Source organism: Centruroides vittatus, unplaced genomic scaffold (genome assembly GCF_030686945.1).
Source record: "Centruroides vittatus isolate TY-2023 unplaced genomic scaffold, ASM3068694v2 scaffold_1172, whole genome shotgun sequence".
NCBI lineage: Eukaryota > Metazoa > Arthropoda > Arachnida > Scorpiones > Buthidae > Centruroides > Centruroides vittatus.
The window spans coordinates 207,874-226,133 of NW_027122672.1; the positions used below are offsets into that span (position 1 = coordinate 207,874).

The 18,260-nt window shown below is 32.1% G+C and overlaps 1 protein-coding gene across 1 annotated transcript in view; it reads left to right on the plus strand.

The window, feature by feature from the left end:
- The window catches only part of LOC136986783 (uncharacterized), a 31,952-nt gene extending 16,453 nt beyond the window's left edge, over nucleotides 1-15,499 (plus strand). The window contains exons 2-6 of the mRNA XM_067284396.1: nucleotides 10,550-10,788; nucleotides 11,065-11,152; nucleotides 11,637-11,787; nucleotides 14,831-14,910; nucleotides 14,997-15,499. Of these exons, the coding sequence (XP_067140497.1) occupies nucleotides 10,559-10,788; nucleotides 11,065-11,152; nucleotides 11,637-11,787; nucleotides 14,831-14,910; nucleotides 14,997-15,119 (672 nt within the window). The 5' untranslated portion in view covers nucleotides 10,550-10,558 and the 3' untranslated portion in view covers nucleotides 15,120-15,499. The remainder of the gene's footprint in view (nucleotides 1-10,549; nucleotides 10,789-11,064; nucleotides 11,153-11,636; nucleotides 11,788-14,830; nucleotides 14,911-14,996) is intronic.
- Nucleotides 15,500-18,260: the final 2,761 nt, after the last annotated feature.

An 18,260-nucleotide genomic window follows, 5' to 3' on the forward strand; every position in this document is an offset into this window, starting at 1 on the left:
ACTTTATCTGTCTAGCTAATCTTTTGCATCCTTCTCCAAGTCCACATCGCAAATGCTTCCACTCTATCTCTCTCTGCCATTCTCATTGTTTACATTTCTGCTTCATAAAGTAGTATACTCCAAACAAAGCACTTCATTAATTGTTTTCTTAATGCTATACTTAAAATGGTCCACTTAACAGTTTTCTCTTTCCAATGAATGCATCCTTTGCCATTGCTATTCTTTTTTCTATCTCCCTTCACTTGTCCAGGAACCTAGATACTAGAATCTCTTCACTGCTCTACTTCTTGTTTTTCTATCTGTAATGATATCATTTTTCTGTCTTTCCCTAGCCACATTACATTTGTTTTATTTACATTGATTTTTATCTCATATTTGAGGCATTGCTTTTCCACAGTTTTTGTTGATTTTCTTAGTGTTCTTGCAACCTCTGCTATCACAGCCATATCATCTGCAAAATGGATGTGTTACTGTGAATGACCAATATCTGGCAAATGTCAACATTCTCTGGTGAATGTCAGCATTCACACAGTTGTTTCATGTATGTATGAAATATTTGCTAAATATCATTATTTCTCACTTACACTGGCAAATGTCGACATTCAGAATGCACTGATGGTGAATGTTGAATAAAAATATTTTTATTACATTAAGACAAAAATGCAACTTTTTAATATGTCAAAATAGGTCAAAATCATCATTTTTCTGTTTTCATCTTTCTTCCATTTTCCTTATTATTTCTTCTGTAATTCACAGCTTCTTTGCTCTTTTAGTTCTTGTTATTCCTATTATATACTTACCTGCTTCTATTAATTTATCCTTAATTCTGAAACATCTTTCATCTGTATTGTTTATGAACTCAAAATTCCTATTTATTATTGCCCTCTTTTTTTTATATATTTGATTAAAAATATCCTTTCTTTATTCTTTTAAATTTATTCTTATTCCATTGATTCCTTCCACTTTTGATTCTTTTGAGTTTTACTATTATTTTTCCATAACTAAGTTATGGTTAGAGTCAATGTCAGCATTTGGGTAAGTACTGTACATTCTTAATACAGTTTCTATATTAATCCATTATAAAAATGTAATCTATCTGGTATTGTTCTTTATTTTCAGGTGTCTTCCAGGTATAAAGTTTTTAAACCAAATATTCATTATGATGATCTTGTTTTCTCTACAAAAGGCTATAAGATGTTCTCCTCTTCCATTCCTTTGACCTAGCCCATATCTTCCTACAATTTTATCCTCACTTCCCTCTCCTATCATTGCATTCCCATCTCCTATCATCATTACACATGCATTCTTTTCCTACCTGTTGATCATTGCCTCTATTTTTGCATACAATCTCATCTTCATGAAGGCTGCCACAAACTAGGCAATATCAAAGCAAATGGGTTGAAGTAAATTCATTTAATCATTACCCACTTGATGATCATTGATTGCCTGTTATCGACAACGTCATACTCTTTGATGGAAAATAAGTGGTTCGTTTGATGCCTCTCAGACCAAGTTTGATTTTTTGGCCAGATGATTTCAAAGAAGTAAGAATATAAATTATTTTATTGAAATTTATAAATCTATCAGGTTCTGCGATTTTGTTTTCATTTATTTATTAAATTTCTGACAAATAGATAACAAATGGAAGTTGTCATAGGTTGTTGTCATTTTACAAAACGGACTACTGAGCAATAATTAGCTCATAGAAGGGTAGATGAAAGTTTATTGATTCTGTAGAACTATGTCGTGAGTGATATCACAAGCGGCAAATTTTCCTGGTTGTCAAAGCAAAACAGTCACATGACCAGAAAAATTGTCTTTGACATCCCATTGAAAGTGATGGCATTGTCTAGTTTGCAGCAGCCTTTATGGGCACTTATTGGCATGTAGACTTGTATAATCACAATATCCCTTGTTGTCGGTTTGATTCTCACCATCATTAGTCTGTCACTTATGTAGTCAGTTTTATATAAACTATTTCTTATTTTTTTGTACATTGTTATTGATACATTATGATGAATAACCTCTCCCCATTATGATGAGCAACATCTCCCAAACGTGGAAGGAATCTACGAGCTATCTTGTGGATTCCTTCCATGTTCCAATTTTAAAAAACCTTTAAATTAAAGAATCCAGTTCCAACGAAAGAAACAAATTAAGCCTGAGGAAGAGCCCAGGAGGGGCATCAAAAACGTTTGCCGTTTTGAAATTTTCACACCGGTTATTGGTTGTGTGTGAGTGTTGTTTGTACAAAACTTTTTTGAACAAACAACACTCAGATGGATCAACATTACAAATTTAAATTTAAAAAATTAACAATATTTATAGTATGGCCTATACAAAAATTATAATAAAGATGAAGTAATAATATCTGTGCACAAATACAAGATACAATTACATTAATACAAGATATTTGCTAGTTAGAATGGCTGAAGAGTTGACCATCATCTTTTAATTTCTAAATAATTTGTCACTAGAGGGAGGCGTTAGATGCCATCTGTTGTTAAATTTAATAATTATAATTTAGAATATTCTGGAAGAAAAGAATCAGCCCAGAGTGGGACTCAAACCTACAACTTCTGCTTATCATGCAGATGTGTTGCCAGTTATGCTACCAGAGCCTCCAGGTCAATCTCCTCTTCCAGACAAATTTAATTCTGATATAACCATCCTCGAATACTTACGGTGCTGACTGGGGATGCCTTCAGTGTCCTCGTCCTATAAACTATTCATGGCACTCAGCTGGCCATTGCTCAAGCCATGGCATGGTAAATACATATACATATACAAACATCATGAAACCCGATTAGAAATTAATTAAATATAACCTTGGAAAAGTAGTCCAATGAAATGTGGTAGTTGTTTGGCTTATTTGCTTTATACTTGTTGCTGATCTACCAGTAGTCTCACAATATAGGTTATATCAGCGGTTCCCAATGTGTGTGCCACGGCTCCCTAAGGCACCACGGCTTTCTCTCAGGGGCACCGCGAAATATAAAATTTTCATAATTTTATCAGGTCAGTCCATAAGTTCATGCATATTTTTATCTACTAAAAAAGCAGCAAAAAATTTTAATTAAATTTTATTTCAATCTATAATGTATTCACCATTATTTTGTGCAATTTCTTGCCATCTTGATGGTAGCTTTTTAATCCCGTCTTCGTAAAATGACTTCAATTTTGAATCAAAATATTCAGAAATAGCCTTTTTTACTTTGTTCTTATCCTCAAAAGTTTTCCCTTTTAAAAAATTCTGCAAACTGCGAAAAAGGTGATAATCACTGGGAGCAATATCTGGCGAATATGGTGGATGAGGTAAAATTTTCCAGTTGTAGCTTTCAAGTTTCTGTACAGTTATTTTTGCAGCGTGTGGTCTGGCATTGTTATGCTGCAAGAGAACCTGCTTTCTGTTCACTAACGACAGTCGATTTTTTTTCAATTTTTCATTTAAACGCTCTAATTGCTCACAATACATTTGAGCTGTAATTGTTTGATTAGGTTCTAACAGCTCAAAGTGAATTACACCTGACATATCCCACCAAACAGACAAAAGAATTTTTTTTGGATGCAACCCACCTTTTGCAGTCAGTTTTGGTTGCTTTTCGCGATCCATCCATTGTCTTTTTCTCGTCACATTATTATAGAGGATCCATTTTTCGTCTCCAGTAACCAGCCTACCAAGAAAAGGTTCTAAAGCAATACGGGATAAAAGAGACGTGCAAATGTTTACACGTTGTTGTTGGTTAGCTATTGACAGTTCGTGCGGTATCCATTTTCCTAGCTTTGAAACTTTTCCGATTTGTTGTAGGTGTCTATGAACAGTTCCGTGGGATGAATTTAAACGTTCCACAATTTCATCAACTGTTAAAGATGGTTCTGCTTCAACTAGTGCAGAGAGAGCATCATCATCAAAGTCAACGGGTCTTCCAGTACGAGCCTTATCCTCCACACTAAAATCATTGTTTCTAAATCTTTCAAACCACTTCTGCACAGTCCTTGCACTAATTACGATTTGATTATTTACAGTATTTATTTTTTTGGCTGCATTTGTAGCATTCTCACCACTTAAAAATAAAAAGTATAAAACATGTCTTTTATATTCATCGGTTACTTCCATTTTAACAAAAATAAACAACTGAAATGATCACAATTCTGAACAGTATTATATGAATGAGATCCAATTTAACACTTCAGTGTAAAAATTATCACATTAGACTGACATTTTTAACAGCAAAACAAGATTTTTCTCAAGGTCATAAAAATGAGCATGGACTTATGGACTGACCTGATACTTTCACTTTCAATTCAATGTGATAAGATACGACATCTAGCAGACCTGATGCAAATCAATAACTCAGTAATAAAGGTGGCACATAGAATCACAAAATGTAAAAAGCCTCATACTATTGCAGAAAAGCTCATTCTACCGGCTTCTGTAGATATGGTGAACATTATGATCAATGGGTCTACTGGATAGCAGCTTTCAAAAATGCCTTTGTCCAATAACTATCAGCTGCAGAATACAGCACATAGTGAAGGACTTCCAATGTTCAGTTATTGAAAAAAATAGAAGGGAAGGAATTTGGGTTGCAGCTGGATGAGGACACAGATAATAATAATGATGCTCACTTGATTTGTTATGTACTGTACAGTTTATAGATAATAATAACATTGTAGAAGACTTTCTCTTCTGTAAAAGTATCACGGCTGGTTCTAATGCTCCTGACTTGTTTGAGATCCTTGATATTTTTATGTCCAAAAAATAATTTGGAGTGGACCTTGTGGAGTGGAGTGGAGTGCATTGGTATCTTTACTGATGGTGCTCGTTCTATGTCTGGATGTTATGGAGGATTGCAAGCACTTTTTTGAAGCAAAGACCCTGATGCATTGAGGACCCATTGTGTTATTCACAGGGAAGCACTTACATCAAAATATCCGAGTCCTGCATTGAACCAGGTCTTAGAACATGTAGTAAACTTTATAAAAACTCAGCTGTTCAAGGCAAGATTTTTCAAAAAACTATGTGAGAATATGGGATCTGAGCACACATCTTTGTTGTACTACAGCACTTTGCGATGGCTCTCTTGTGATAATGTTTTGCTCATACGTTTGAACTGCAACAGTAAATTTATATTTTTCTTAAAGAGGAAGAGCACAAGTATGCCGAAAATTTTGTGATTGAAGATTTTTGGTAAAACTAGCATACTTATGTGATGTTTTTGAAAAACTGAATGATCTGAATCTCTCCCTGCATGGAAGTAATGTACACCTTTTAAAGTTGATTGAGAAAATTTCAGCTGTTATCAAAAAGTTAAAACTGTAGAAAAGAAAAATAAATGAAGACAGAGGAAAGGATGTTTCCCCTTGTTGCATCAGTGTTTGACTTCCAATGGAGTTGATTTCTCTCGAGGTATGAACTCTATTCTTGAAGAACATTTATAACAGCTTATCACCTGGTTTGAGAAATATTTTCAAATTGATAATACAGTGAAGCCTGTGTATGGCGACCATTCGCAGTTCCTTCAAAAAGTGGTCTTTTAGATAGGTGGTTGTCTAATACAGGTGGTGCTGTAATACCGTATATCCGCATGTATTTTGCGCACAGATATGGCTAAAAGTCATATATACTAAGCAAAACTCAAGGTGAGCAAAAATAAGAGAATTTTTTCAATGATAGAGCTACATTGGGTCTGTATTTTATTCTTATCGGATAACTTGATTAACAGAAGTCATCGTGGTTTTATAAGTCAGATTTAATACCAGTATTTTAAAGATTAATACAGTATTCGCATTTTCTCAATTAAAATGCACGCTTTCTTTTTTCGGAGATAATTAATTCAAGTTGGTTCTTTTTGTTTGCTCCTCAGTTACATGTATTACGTCATCGATATAAAAGCGTGTGGTATCTCTCCACCACTTTGGTTTTGGTTTTCGTTAGTTTAATCTTATTTTAACTTTAAAAATACTGTATTTTTAAATATTTAATATTTTCTTAAGTACAATAAAAAATTATTAATTAATAATAAAATGATTTTATTGTTTCTTCTCCTAATATGATTTTATTATATCAATGACAATTGCGGAATCGAAAAAGGAAGGTTGTCTGTAAAACTGATTTTGTGTTAATGAGTTTATTGTTTGCCTGCAAAAATTATTTGAATATTCTTTTTATAAAAATATCGTGGAAATAAGATAGGTTGATACAGAAACTATTTATTGCACATGTACTGTAAATGAACTTCAAAAAAAATAAAATAAAATAAATTTTATCAAATGATGAGACCAGCTGATTAATTGTGTTGTATACAATATTTTATACCCCTAAGGAAAACACTGTAGGTTTATGGTAAAATAAATTTCGTTTTCCCACAGTTAAACTTTGCGGCTAATTGCTGTTGTGATAAACCATTTTCACTTTTTCTGATAACTTTAACTCGATCTTCTAACGACATCACTTTGCATATCTTTCGTTTTTCGGGCAATTTCGAACAAACTGGAATGAATTTCTTCTGTTGCTAGACTAATTCGTTAACACCTGCACCTAATTTAAAGTGTGGGAGAAGTACCTGAGGCGGGTTCGAAGAAGAGTTTAGACTAATTCATTATGTTAGGAGGGGGAAATGTTGTTGAGATGGGTTTAAACAATAGTTTAGACCAGATATATTTGGGGAAGTGATCGCTTATTACAGTTGTTGTATGTTGTTTCGGACCAAAAATCGATATCCACGGTCATGTTACACAGGTGGTCATTTAATACGGGTAACTTAAACGAAGACTATGTATAAACTATTCCGTGCCAGAAATTTTTGCCCATTTTGACAGGTGCCCGTCAAATGCAGGTGGTCTCCTAAGCAGTTTTTACAATATCTATAAATTTGCATGGATTCAAGATCCATTTAATGCCAGTGCTCCATCTGAATTTACTGATGCAGAAGAGAATCTTATTGAGTTGTCTTGCGACAATACATTGAAAACAAAATTTAGCAGCATGGATTTAACTGAACTTTGGATATCAGTAAAAGATGAATATCCCTTCTGAGTGCTACAGCTCAGAGAATCTTAATTTCATTTGCAACCTCTTATTTGTGCAAAGCTGCATTTGTCACTGTGATAAAAACTAAGCATTGCACGAAAATCAATGTGAAGAAAATGATCCAGTTTGATTCTAAGGTTTGAGAAAATATGTGATGATCAACAGGCTCATCCATCCCACTAATTATAATTAATTGAACTTGTTCAATTAAATTTTTTTTGTTACCTTAAATACGTGTTTTATTTAGTTTTTACTTAACGTCCTAACCCTTTAATTAAAAAGATACTGGCTATTTTGCTATTTCACAAATTGTACTTGTTAGAATTTGACATAGGGTGTCTTGGAAAAATCTGAATTTAGCAAGGGTGCTGAGAATCAAAATGGTTTGGGAACCACTGGGTTATATGCATAAATTACAAAAATATAAAATGTTTGTGTATACAAGGAAAATTAATGTTCTAATTCTTTGTTCTTGCTTCTAACGGCAATTATTTATCATTATTTGGAACCATGCCTATACTCTTTGTGTAATTTTTTGAAAATACAATGGAGTGTTTATTGAGTGGAAAATACAATGGAGTGTTTAGTGTCTTCAATTAACACTCCATTGTGTTTTCAACAAAAGGAATTATGTAATTTGTAATGTATGATATTTTTATGTTATTTTTCTTCCAAATGCATTTTGTAAATGTAATGGAACAAAACATTTGATTTAATTGAATGATTGAATAGGTTTAGTTTTGATCATTTATTTATTTGCAGAGTTCAAATTTCTGGCATTTTTTTCTTCAATTATATGTTAACATGTTGTTAGAGACAGTACAGAAAATGCTAGTAGACAAATGATACTGGATGAATTAAAGCCAAATGATTGCTGAATTATATGTTCAATATAATTGTGAAGCTTTGGAAATGGGTCTAGAATTTGTGCAAAAAGAGGAAAAGAAATTTTTTTTTCTCATTGTTTTGGAATAGAAGCCAATAATAATAATTATTATTATAATAAATTTATGTTTAAAAAAACCATTGTGGCCAACCTGGCAACACTTACTGTGACCCTAGATTTTGCCCTTTGTCTCCCGGTCAGCCATTCTGACCACGTGCATGGTACTGCTGACACTCTCTGTACTAGAGCTCCAAATAAATTTGTTTTATCCGTTAAGTTCTGTGGTTATTTCATCAAGAACCCTAAACCATCAACAAGAAAAAAAGGGAAAACGAAAAATGAATGTTTTATGTCCATAAAAGGGCATGTCTGTAGAGATTTCCAAGAAAGTCAAACTTCTCAGGTTAAAACAATAGATGAATTTGAGTACTTAGATCGAACATCTTCGGTAGGAATCGAATTGTCAGTTGATGTTGACTCATCCGACGACCAGGGTTCCGATCTTGTTACAATGCGTAACGAGGGGGGGACCAATTAGAGAGTGGAGGCAAGTCGACATCGACCTATCGGAATGTTCGATCTGGGACTCAAAGGAAAGTTATAAAACCCGAAGAAAAAGCGGAGATGACGTTCTCGGTCATTAGTTCTCTCAGTACTTGGCTCATCCTATCTTGGACGTGTGTGCTTCCGTAAACTTAGGAGGGAACTTTCAGACATCGTGGAAACAACCTCTCTGTCGTGTCACCTAGTGCCATCCAGGTTCCTGGGAGAAAAATCACCTGAAGTCGTGCCCAATGCCTCGGGGTCTACGATCATTTCACCGTCCACACCGAACTGTAGGAAAAGAAATCCCGAACATTCGAACTTTATTTGGACTTAATTCTCGTGCTTTGTGCTGTGTTACCCCTTTGTTCAAGGAAATATTGTAAGAAATTTTTATTTTATTAAACGGTTTTGAGATGGAAAACCTGTCTCCGTGAAATCCTTCCACTCCCACACGGCAGTGTTGACTGCTCGACTGTCGCAACATCTTTTCACCCAATCGGCTAACCTCACATAATTCAGTAGTCATTTGGCTTTAATATATAACTAGATGTGTGACATTGAGAAACTTGAGACGATGTTTATCAATGTAGTTAGCCTGGATGAGCAGTTTGAGCACTGATATGTCACAAATGAAAGATTATAAGTGATTTATTGTTGAGAAAAGAAAAAAATATGATGAAAAGTACAGATAAAAAAGAGAAGTGTAATAAAGAAATTAAATTAAAGTAAACAAAAAAATAAATAAAAGAATAATAAAATAAAATCAGTTGGCATTTAAGTGGGAAAAGTCTTTGATAAATTGGAGTTGCTCGTTAAAAGCAGCCGCATTTGAGATTTTGTCTGGTCTCTGCTGAGGGAACTGCGTCTGAAACATAACATCGGTGAGTTGCTTGACACGACTAAAAAAACACGTATTTGAAATAGTTACGTAAAAGTTGAAAATTTCTGATGGGACAAGAGGAGGGAGTTGAGTAGTTGAACGTAATTTTGTACCCATTCAGCTCCTCCAATTGCTGTATTTTAATACTCTATATAATCTATATATTCATGGAGGCCATTGGTATACAGATTATATGCAGCTTAAAACTGCATGCAAACAATATACATAGAAGGAATAGTAATCTTACTTACACTGCTCAGAGGGATCCTTCCTTTCTTTTCTTTCTATCTCTTCCTCCTCCTCCTTTCCCCTTCCCCTTCTTCCTCAGGTTAAACACTTAATGTATGGCTGTTGTCATCTGTTATTTCTTATTTGTTATATAATCTACATTTTAAATTAATAAACTATATTATGAAAAATAATGCTTTTATAAATCCTGCTCTTTTAAAAATACTTTGCCAAGGCTTGTATGTAATAAATTAATAAAGTCAAAAAAGCTTGGTTTTAGGAGTCACACTGATCTTTTATTATTGATCTCAGGCAATAACAAAAGATCAATTTACCATCTGTCATTTTCCAGTGGAAAAAATCCTTGTGTTTTTCATTCATAGTCTATAGTAATAGTCTCAGTATCTGGTAAAAAATCTTTTGGATGCATTAGAGGAGGGGGAATAAACAGGACCAAGTGAAGTGAATAGATGAGTTGTGGTTTTGGCTGAGTGTGTTTTTTTTTGTTACAAAAGAAGTACATTGGAAAGCTCAAGTGAATTCTACACATGCACAAAATATAAAAAAAAGACATCATCGTCCTACTTATGATTATGTGGGATGGCTTAACTCCTCTGCAATGCATTATTTAGGCCATGTAATTTTCTTCTCTTTATGTTCTTTCTCCTCTAATCCATTTGGAAGCTTTTATACCAGATATTGAGGCAATTATCATAAATCTTCAGAATCCACTAAGGATTTAAATGATTTAATTAGTCAATAATAAAGGACAAATGACTTCTAGAAGTAATTAATTTATTAGATATGAAAAATTTTAGAATAGATTCAGTCTTGTATAGTAATTTCATTTTCATTCTGATTCTGCTTGTTCTAAAACATATCAATTCTCTCTGACTTCTTGCAACATAATATTAGGTTTATATGGATTAATTAAATAGATTATAATTAGTTTGGTTAATATTTTTATCTTTATTAGAAGCAGACAATGGCAGATGAATTATTAGAGGATTTGCGTCAACGTTGGTGGAAAATCTCTGACAGTATGAGTGATGAAGCAAGAAATAATTGGTGGACTATAATACAGAATAAATATACTGAAGACTGTAGAAAATATCATAACATAACACACATACATAAAATGTTCCAGCATTTTGACAGTTACCAACAGTTTATTTCATCTCCAAAAGCAGTAGCATATGCCATTTTTTTCCATGAGTGAGTATTTATTTACAATCAATACTTTGAAAAAGATTGGAAAGTCTGAAGTTAAAATGTTTCAATTTTAACTTTAGAATTTCCATTTTTTGATCTGTCAGATAAATGTCTGTAATTATTCTTATTAATTTTATAAAAGTTTTTGTCTAAATTGATTTTAATTTTTGAAAATTAATCCAAACTTTTATTTTACAGAATTTTGTATTGTCACACAAATTTTAAAGAATTTATTAAAGAAAATTTTCAATGCAATTTATAACTTTCCTTTTATTTTAGTCTTGAATATGATCCAAAAGCTGGTGATAATGAAGAAAAAAGTGCAGAACTTTTTAAACAATTTTCTAAAGAAGCCACAATTTCAGAAGTATGTATTCAAATTTGTTTTTTTTTTTTTTTGTAAAAACAAATCCATTTATTGACAACTAAATTTAAATAATACAAAATATTTTCACAAGCCACTTTTTTTTTTACTGTAATAAAACTTTTTAAAGACATATCATATCATATATATTGAGCCTTGAAAAGTTTAAAAAGCAAGATCTTATCCAATGATGAGATATGTATCATCATGAAAAATGTTTTATCACAATAGAAAAGGATGTTTACTGGAATATTTATTACTGTTTTATGGTCAAATTGAACTGTTAATTGTCCAGTTGACAAACCTAAATTAAATATTTTTGACTCTCAGAAAGAATGGGGTTTTTATTTAGAAGAGCTAAAAAAAGTTTAAGTACAGATTTTATTATATAATGTGTTAAATTTTATTATTTTAATATAACTTTATGTATTAATTAATTATTAATATTTAACATTTTCAAATTAAAATTACTCATCTTTAATTTCAGAATAGTGATCTACTTGCAGAAGTTACTGAATTAATACTATTAACTAAAACTCATATTACTGAAGAACACAAAAGCTCCGATATATTTGGAAAAGAAGATAAACATTTTTTCCTGGATTTTGATGTTAGTATTCTTGGTAGTGAAAACAAGGGTAAGTATCAAAATTAAAAAATAACCTGTAAAGATGATTTTGTTTTATTTATAAATATCTTCTAGTTATCAAAATTATTTGAAATATCATAATTACATATATAAAAATCTCAAGATCAATATACAAATAAAATTTATACAAGTTTAATATTGATATTTTCAAAATTGCTACAACATAATTGAATGAATGAATATTAATTTTGTAAATTTAAACATATACAGGGTTTTTAAAAAAGAATGTTACTATTTTAAGCTATTCTAATTATGTTAATTATTTTCCAAGAAATTTTTAGTGTAAATTAAAACAATAGAAAACTGTCCAAGTTAACATTTGTCTGTTACAGTTTCTCATTGTGTAGCTCATGTCACACGGCAGACATTAGCTGATATTCACATTCTTCCTATGCTTGATATGGCAAATCCCTTGTCACTTTTTCCACATCCACTCCTCCCACTCCTCTCACCTTTCTACAGCTCCTGTAGATTATTGATGTTGCACAATGACAATTGGTTCTGATTTTGCAAACAGCAGAACACAAAACATTTTCTCTTTGTAGAGTTGACGTTTTTGTTACAGTGCTTCCTAGAAGTTGTAGACACAAGACATTTCAATACAGATGGTAGCCGAATGTTAAGAATATCCTTAAATAAATATACAGATATATATTTTAAAATATTAAAAGATATTTTACTATTTGAATGTGTAATGTGATTATTAAGAAATTAAGAGATTAAATATCAAATTACTTTCAAGAAAGATTGACACTGTCAGAAAAATGAAAAGCTCTCTGTACTATTTAGTAATTTAAAAAAGTTCTCCATACTAATACATGTTCTTATCACTGTCCTTGTATGTAATGAATTATTTGAGAGAAAGAATTGAAATTAATTTAATTTCATGGACTAAAATTATATTCTTGCACCAATATGACTATAGTGGGAGTTCTTATTGAAAGTTTTCAAGAAAATTGAGATAATTTTAAATGAATCTGTAATATATTTTTAACATCAGTAATTTAATTCAATTTTTGAGTTGAATGTATTTTTTCATAATTACTCAAAACTATCTTATTAATTCTAATATATTAAAAAAATGAAGCTTTAAGAGTTTTCAGGTATATTGAAAACTTATAACAATTATTCTATATTATTGAAGGGTTTGATGTAAAAGAAGTGCCATCCATATCCATTAGTATGTCTTAATGTGTGTTAATATCTAAACAGAAATGCATTTCAAGTTAAATATTATATCTACTTTTTGACGAGACTATGTCTCATCTCTAAAATTGCATTGCTGTCAATGGCTGCGCACCTTAGAGGTATGAAGGAGTACGTGTCAGGAGTTGCAATTTGGCACAGAGTATTTGGTGCCCAAATCATGCACACATTAAGTAAACCAGACTTGTAGGTAGTCTGGGGACCAAGAACCAGGTCAAAATAAAATACAAAATGCTGAGACTGTTTCTACAAATAGGTGCAAGTGCAAGATTTGCACATGCATTCCTCACACTCTCTGAGACATAGTCTTATCCCAAGAATGACTTTGCCATTTTACTTGTTAATTATAATGTGCACTTCATTCTGATTAAAGAAGACAAAGCAGAAAACTTTTTAAGACATTTAATTTTTGCATTTTCTGTGAATTTTCATTATAGTACTTACCATCTTTTACACTTGAATATTTCAATTACTGATCATTGTGCATTGATATTTGTTTAAAATTGATGCAGGGTGATAACAAAAGCTCTATTCCAGCCAGTTATTTCTAAAATTAATACAACAATTACTGTTTTTTCACCAATGTATAGTATGTCAGACATACACATAGTATGAAGACCTGCTCTTCAGCTGGTCTGCATACTATGTGGCTCCTAATAAAAATAGGGCAACATTGTCAATTACAAATTTTAACATCTAGAAAAAAATACATACTGTTATCTTTTAGTACATTCTGAAATATCAAATGGGATACTGGAATAGGTTGTCAAATATGACATATAATTGCTTCACTCTACAACACACAAGCGATAGCAGTGCATCATGCATCACTGCATGACACAAATATAATGTCAGAGCGGTTGAGTGTGTAGTCAGGTTTAAGTTAGTGATATGGATTATATCGATAATTCAACTTAACAGAAAGCATCAAATACCATTAAATAAAGCAGTGCTACCTGCTCATCATTTCACTACTAACCTAAACATAATCACATTCAACCACTCCAGAATTCCATTTGTGTTATGTACTGCTATCCTGTATGTGTTGTGCAGTGAAGCAATTACCTGTCATATTTGACACATTGTTCCAGGATCCCACTTGATATTTCAGAATAACTAAAAGATAATAGCGTGTATCTTTTCACATGCTACAAGTCTGTAATTGACAATGTTGCCCTACTTGTTGAGATTATAACATCTCTCTCTAATAGATGGGCTGCAGGGACAGAAATTTGCACCATTATTTAGCACATGCCCAATATAGTATGCACTGACAAAAGATCTACAGTTATTGCCCTATTAATTTTTGAAATAACTGGCCAGGGAAAGACATTTGTTAGCACTCTGCATATGTGTTTCATAAAGAGCCAAGAATATTTTTTTTAAAAGACCTTAAACAATGTAGCTTCATTCATGTCTTATCTTTATCCTGGATGCAAAAATTGTAAACATTTTGTTAAATTAACATAGTTAATATTAATATTTTGTAACTTTTAATTGTCTTCTATCAAGTGAATAGAATTTGTTCCTAAATCTTACAATAAATATTGAATTGAGTAACTCCAAATATATAGAATTCATGACGTTTCTAAGCTGTGGAGTAGATTTTTTCTTATCACTGACGTTGGAATTTGAAGATGGCCATAAGATAGTAGAAAGCATTCATTCATTAAAAATTTTCGCTGGATTTAAAGATTTATTTTAGAACAGTCAGTATGTAGAAAATGTGTTATGATGATTTTTGTTATTTCAAATCTATTTTTTAATAGATACGTTTATAGTAAAATTCAAATCATATGCATATACACTAAATTTTTCTTCAACAGAATATGATATGTATGCCGAAAACATTCGACAAGAATATTCTTTTCTTCCAGTTACAACCTACAATAGTTTAAGAGCAAAGGTAAATATTTTAACAGTTATCCGTATAATATTGATGTATTTTAAATATTTCTATTGAATTTATATTAATTTCATGTACAATTATAGGTATTAAAATCTTTTCTTCAAATACCAAACATTTTTTCGACTCAACAGTTCCGAGAAATGTATGAAGATCAGGCCAAAAGAAACATACAACGTGAAATTAAATTACTTGAATCCAGAACTTAGAAAAAAGAATAAATACATAAAATATTTATTCATGAATATTTGCTTATGATAATTTACTTTGAGAATTACATTATCAAAATGGAAGAATATTTTAATTATTTTAAATGGTAAATATGTTATTTTTTATATGGTAAAAGAATATCATACTTATCAATTTTGTTAAAAAAAAAATTTATTTACAAATCGTTTTTGTTAATTATTGTTATTTTTCTGATAAAGACTTTACTTTTTTATTTTATTCATTTGTTAATTTTTATTTATGAAGTTGATTATACAAATTTTTCATCTACAGATTTTGTATTTGTAAACCTGAATAATTGTGTAATGTAATTAAAAATTGATTTGCATTGCCAAAATAAATATAAACATTATCCATTGCATTTAGCACATGTTAATGTTTTTCACACAGCTTAAATACAGATTCTACAATGAAAATTTTGTGTATAAAATTCAAATCATTTTAAATCAATAAAATAAACAACAGAAATATTAAAAATACAGTCGACTCCGCATAAGTCGAAACCCGGATAACTCGTCACCGTGGGTTAATCAGTCAGATTTCTGTGGTTCTAGCCGACTTACATAGGCAATAATGTTATTAATGTTTAAAAACTCGGTTTACTCGACATCGTTTGACTCGTCACCACTGGATAAATCAACATACTTTATCTGTTTCACACTTTTTAGACATCTGATAAGTCGACTCCCCTCCTGAAAAAATGAGTTCACACCGTACAATAAGCTGTGTGGTGTGAACTCATTTTTCAGGTGGAGAGTCGACTTATCAGAATTCTAAAAAGTGTGAAACAGAAAAAGTATGTTGATTTATCCAGTGGTGACAAGTTAAATGATGTCGAGTAAACGGAGTTTTTTAAGGTTAATAACATTAATGCCTATGTCAGCCGGGACCACAAAAAATTCACTATGTAACCGACCAATGACGAGTTATCCGGGTGTCAACTTATGCAAAGTCGACTGTATATAGAAAAAAAATTTAAATCAAAACAAAAGAGTATATCTCTATTTTAATTTTGAGATTTACAAAATAGTTTTAACAAATACACTTTATTAATGAAAAAGTTATGCATCAACAATGGTACAACTGCAACTCTAAATGAAGCAGTTGGGACAACTATCTTATGCCCATAGAAGTAAAAAAAAGTCAAAAGAAACTGATGGTTTACGTGTGACCTTTTATGAGATATAGCCTCCCAAAATTAGGTGACTGAGTTGCTTGTTTGGCATGTGATAAGTTTAATGAGTGTGGATACTGCCATACCTGTCCATGGCCATCATTCCTCCATAGACAAGTGATATTCATCCATATATAGTACCCAATGCCATTCGGTGGTCCAGTTGTGATGATGATGATACCATGCCAGGCATTCAGTCCCGTGTTGAGCGGTTAATGGCTTGCCACATTGTTGTTGCAACCCAACTTTGTGCAACCTGTTGTGAATAGTTTGGGTGGAGACAGATGTACTGGTTAATGGTGACAAGTGGCTTCACGTCACATGCCTGGTCCCAACAGGGTGTTCAGCAAATCTTCTGGTCTGTGTGCTCTGCCATGTGCCAGTGTGATCTCCCTCTTTGGCATGTTTGCAGATGTTCCTGTCTCCGTCGTTTTACACATTTCTGGATGGTACTCGTGTTATGCCCAACGTGCATGGCAACTTTGCACATTGACAAACTGAGGTTGCACATCTCAGGATACGGTGTCGTTCCTCAGCCATTAACTGGTGATATATGGCTCACTGTCCTCTCCGAGGCATTTTCTACACTACTTCAGAAGTTCAGCTGTCACAAATGATCGCCAATAGCGTTTACAGCCTAAGCCGGCTGTCGGTCTTTGTAGCCCAAAACTGGGTATCACATGTTCTTCAAAAACAAATTCTTTTGGAGAACTTTTATACTTCTTTGTTTTAATGTATAATGTAATATATACTAATTTTATGTAATTGTTGTCTTTATTTTTATGTATATTTGTTAATTTTAGGGGTAGATATCAACTATCCTTTGGGATTTTTCTATTTACATGTAAAAATAAATAAAAGTATGTAACATGTACAGGATGATTTTTAGTTTATGCAAAACTTTAAACTTTAATAAATTTCCAACTATATGAGATAAAAAGATCATTCGAAAAGCATATTATACAGAATTTATTGCCATTTAATGAATTAGGCTTTCAAAATGACTACATTTATTTGCAATAATAGTTTTTAACCAATTTTTGAAACATTCAATAACAGTAATAAAGGTCTTTCTTGGAATCACCATTATTTTTTTTTTTTTTTATTGTGTCTATCAACTTTTCAATGGTTGTAGGAGCATTGTGATATACTCTTTATGATAAACCCATGTGATTTCTTTTTATGGAACTATAAGGCAACCACTCCATGCTGCTACCAGCATATTTTTTGTAATTCTAATCTGATTACATGCTTCTGAAACATGCCATAAAGGTTTTTAAATACTTGCTTTGTGTGATGGGGCCTCGCACAGATCAACAATGTTTATGCCCAACGAGCATTTTGGGATAAAACTTCTTTTCCCATAATTCAACTTACGCAGCAGAAGTGACATTCTTTTTGAAGAAGAATGGGCCAATAACTCCGCTAGCATTGATAGCATACCAATTGGAGAATTAGAATTTCGAGAATAATTCTTTACAATAAAACACGTCATTCTGAAGTGAATGCCATCATTTTGAAAATGAGTGTTAACGTTAATCAATCATCAACATAGTGTAAACACTGTACTATACAGTAATTTTTAAATTTCATTTTTATCTCATTCAGTTGCACACGCAATATTTTCCCCGTAATTTTGACTTGTTTGGATTTATGAGATTCCAAAACGTGGAGATATGCAAAAAATACAGAGGTCAAAGTTGACACAACCAATACTTTCATTTGTTACGTATGCATAACAGCCAGAAAAGTAAAAGGTTAAGATCGGAAGAGACTACTGGTGGAAGCAGTGGCCGATGTTCAGTTGCACCCCTAGCGGGAGTGCAAAACGTACTTCGCATTGTTGGTCGATGGAAACAATGATACAATTTAAACAAAGCTTTAGTGCAATTGTAGGACCACCTCCATGGACAGCACACCGCTGTTTTGGCCTTGGGAGTGTGGGGTT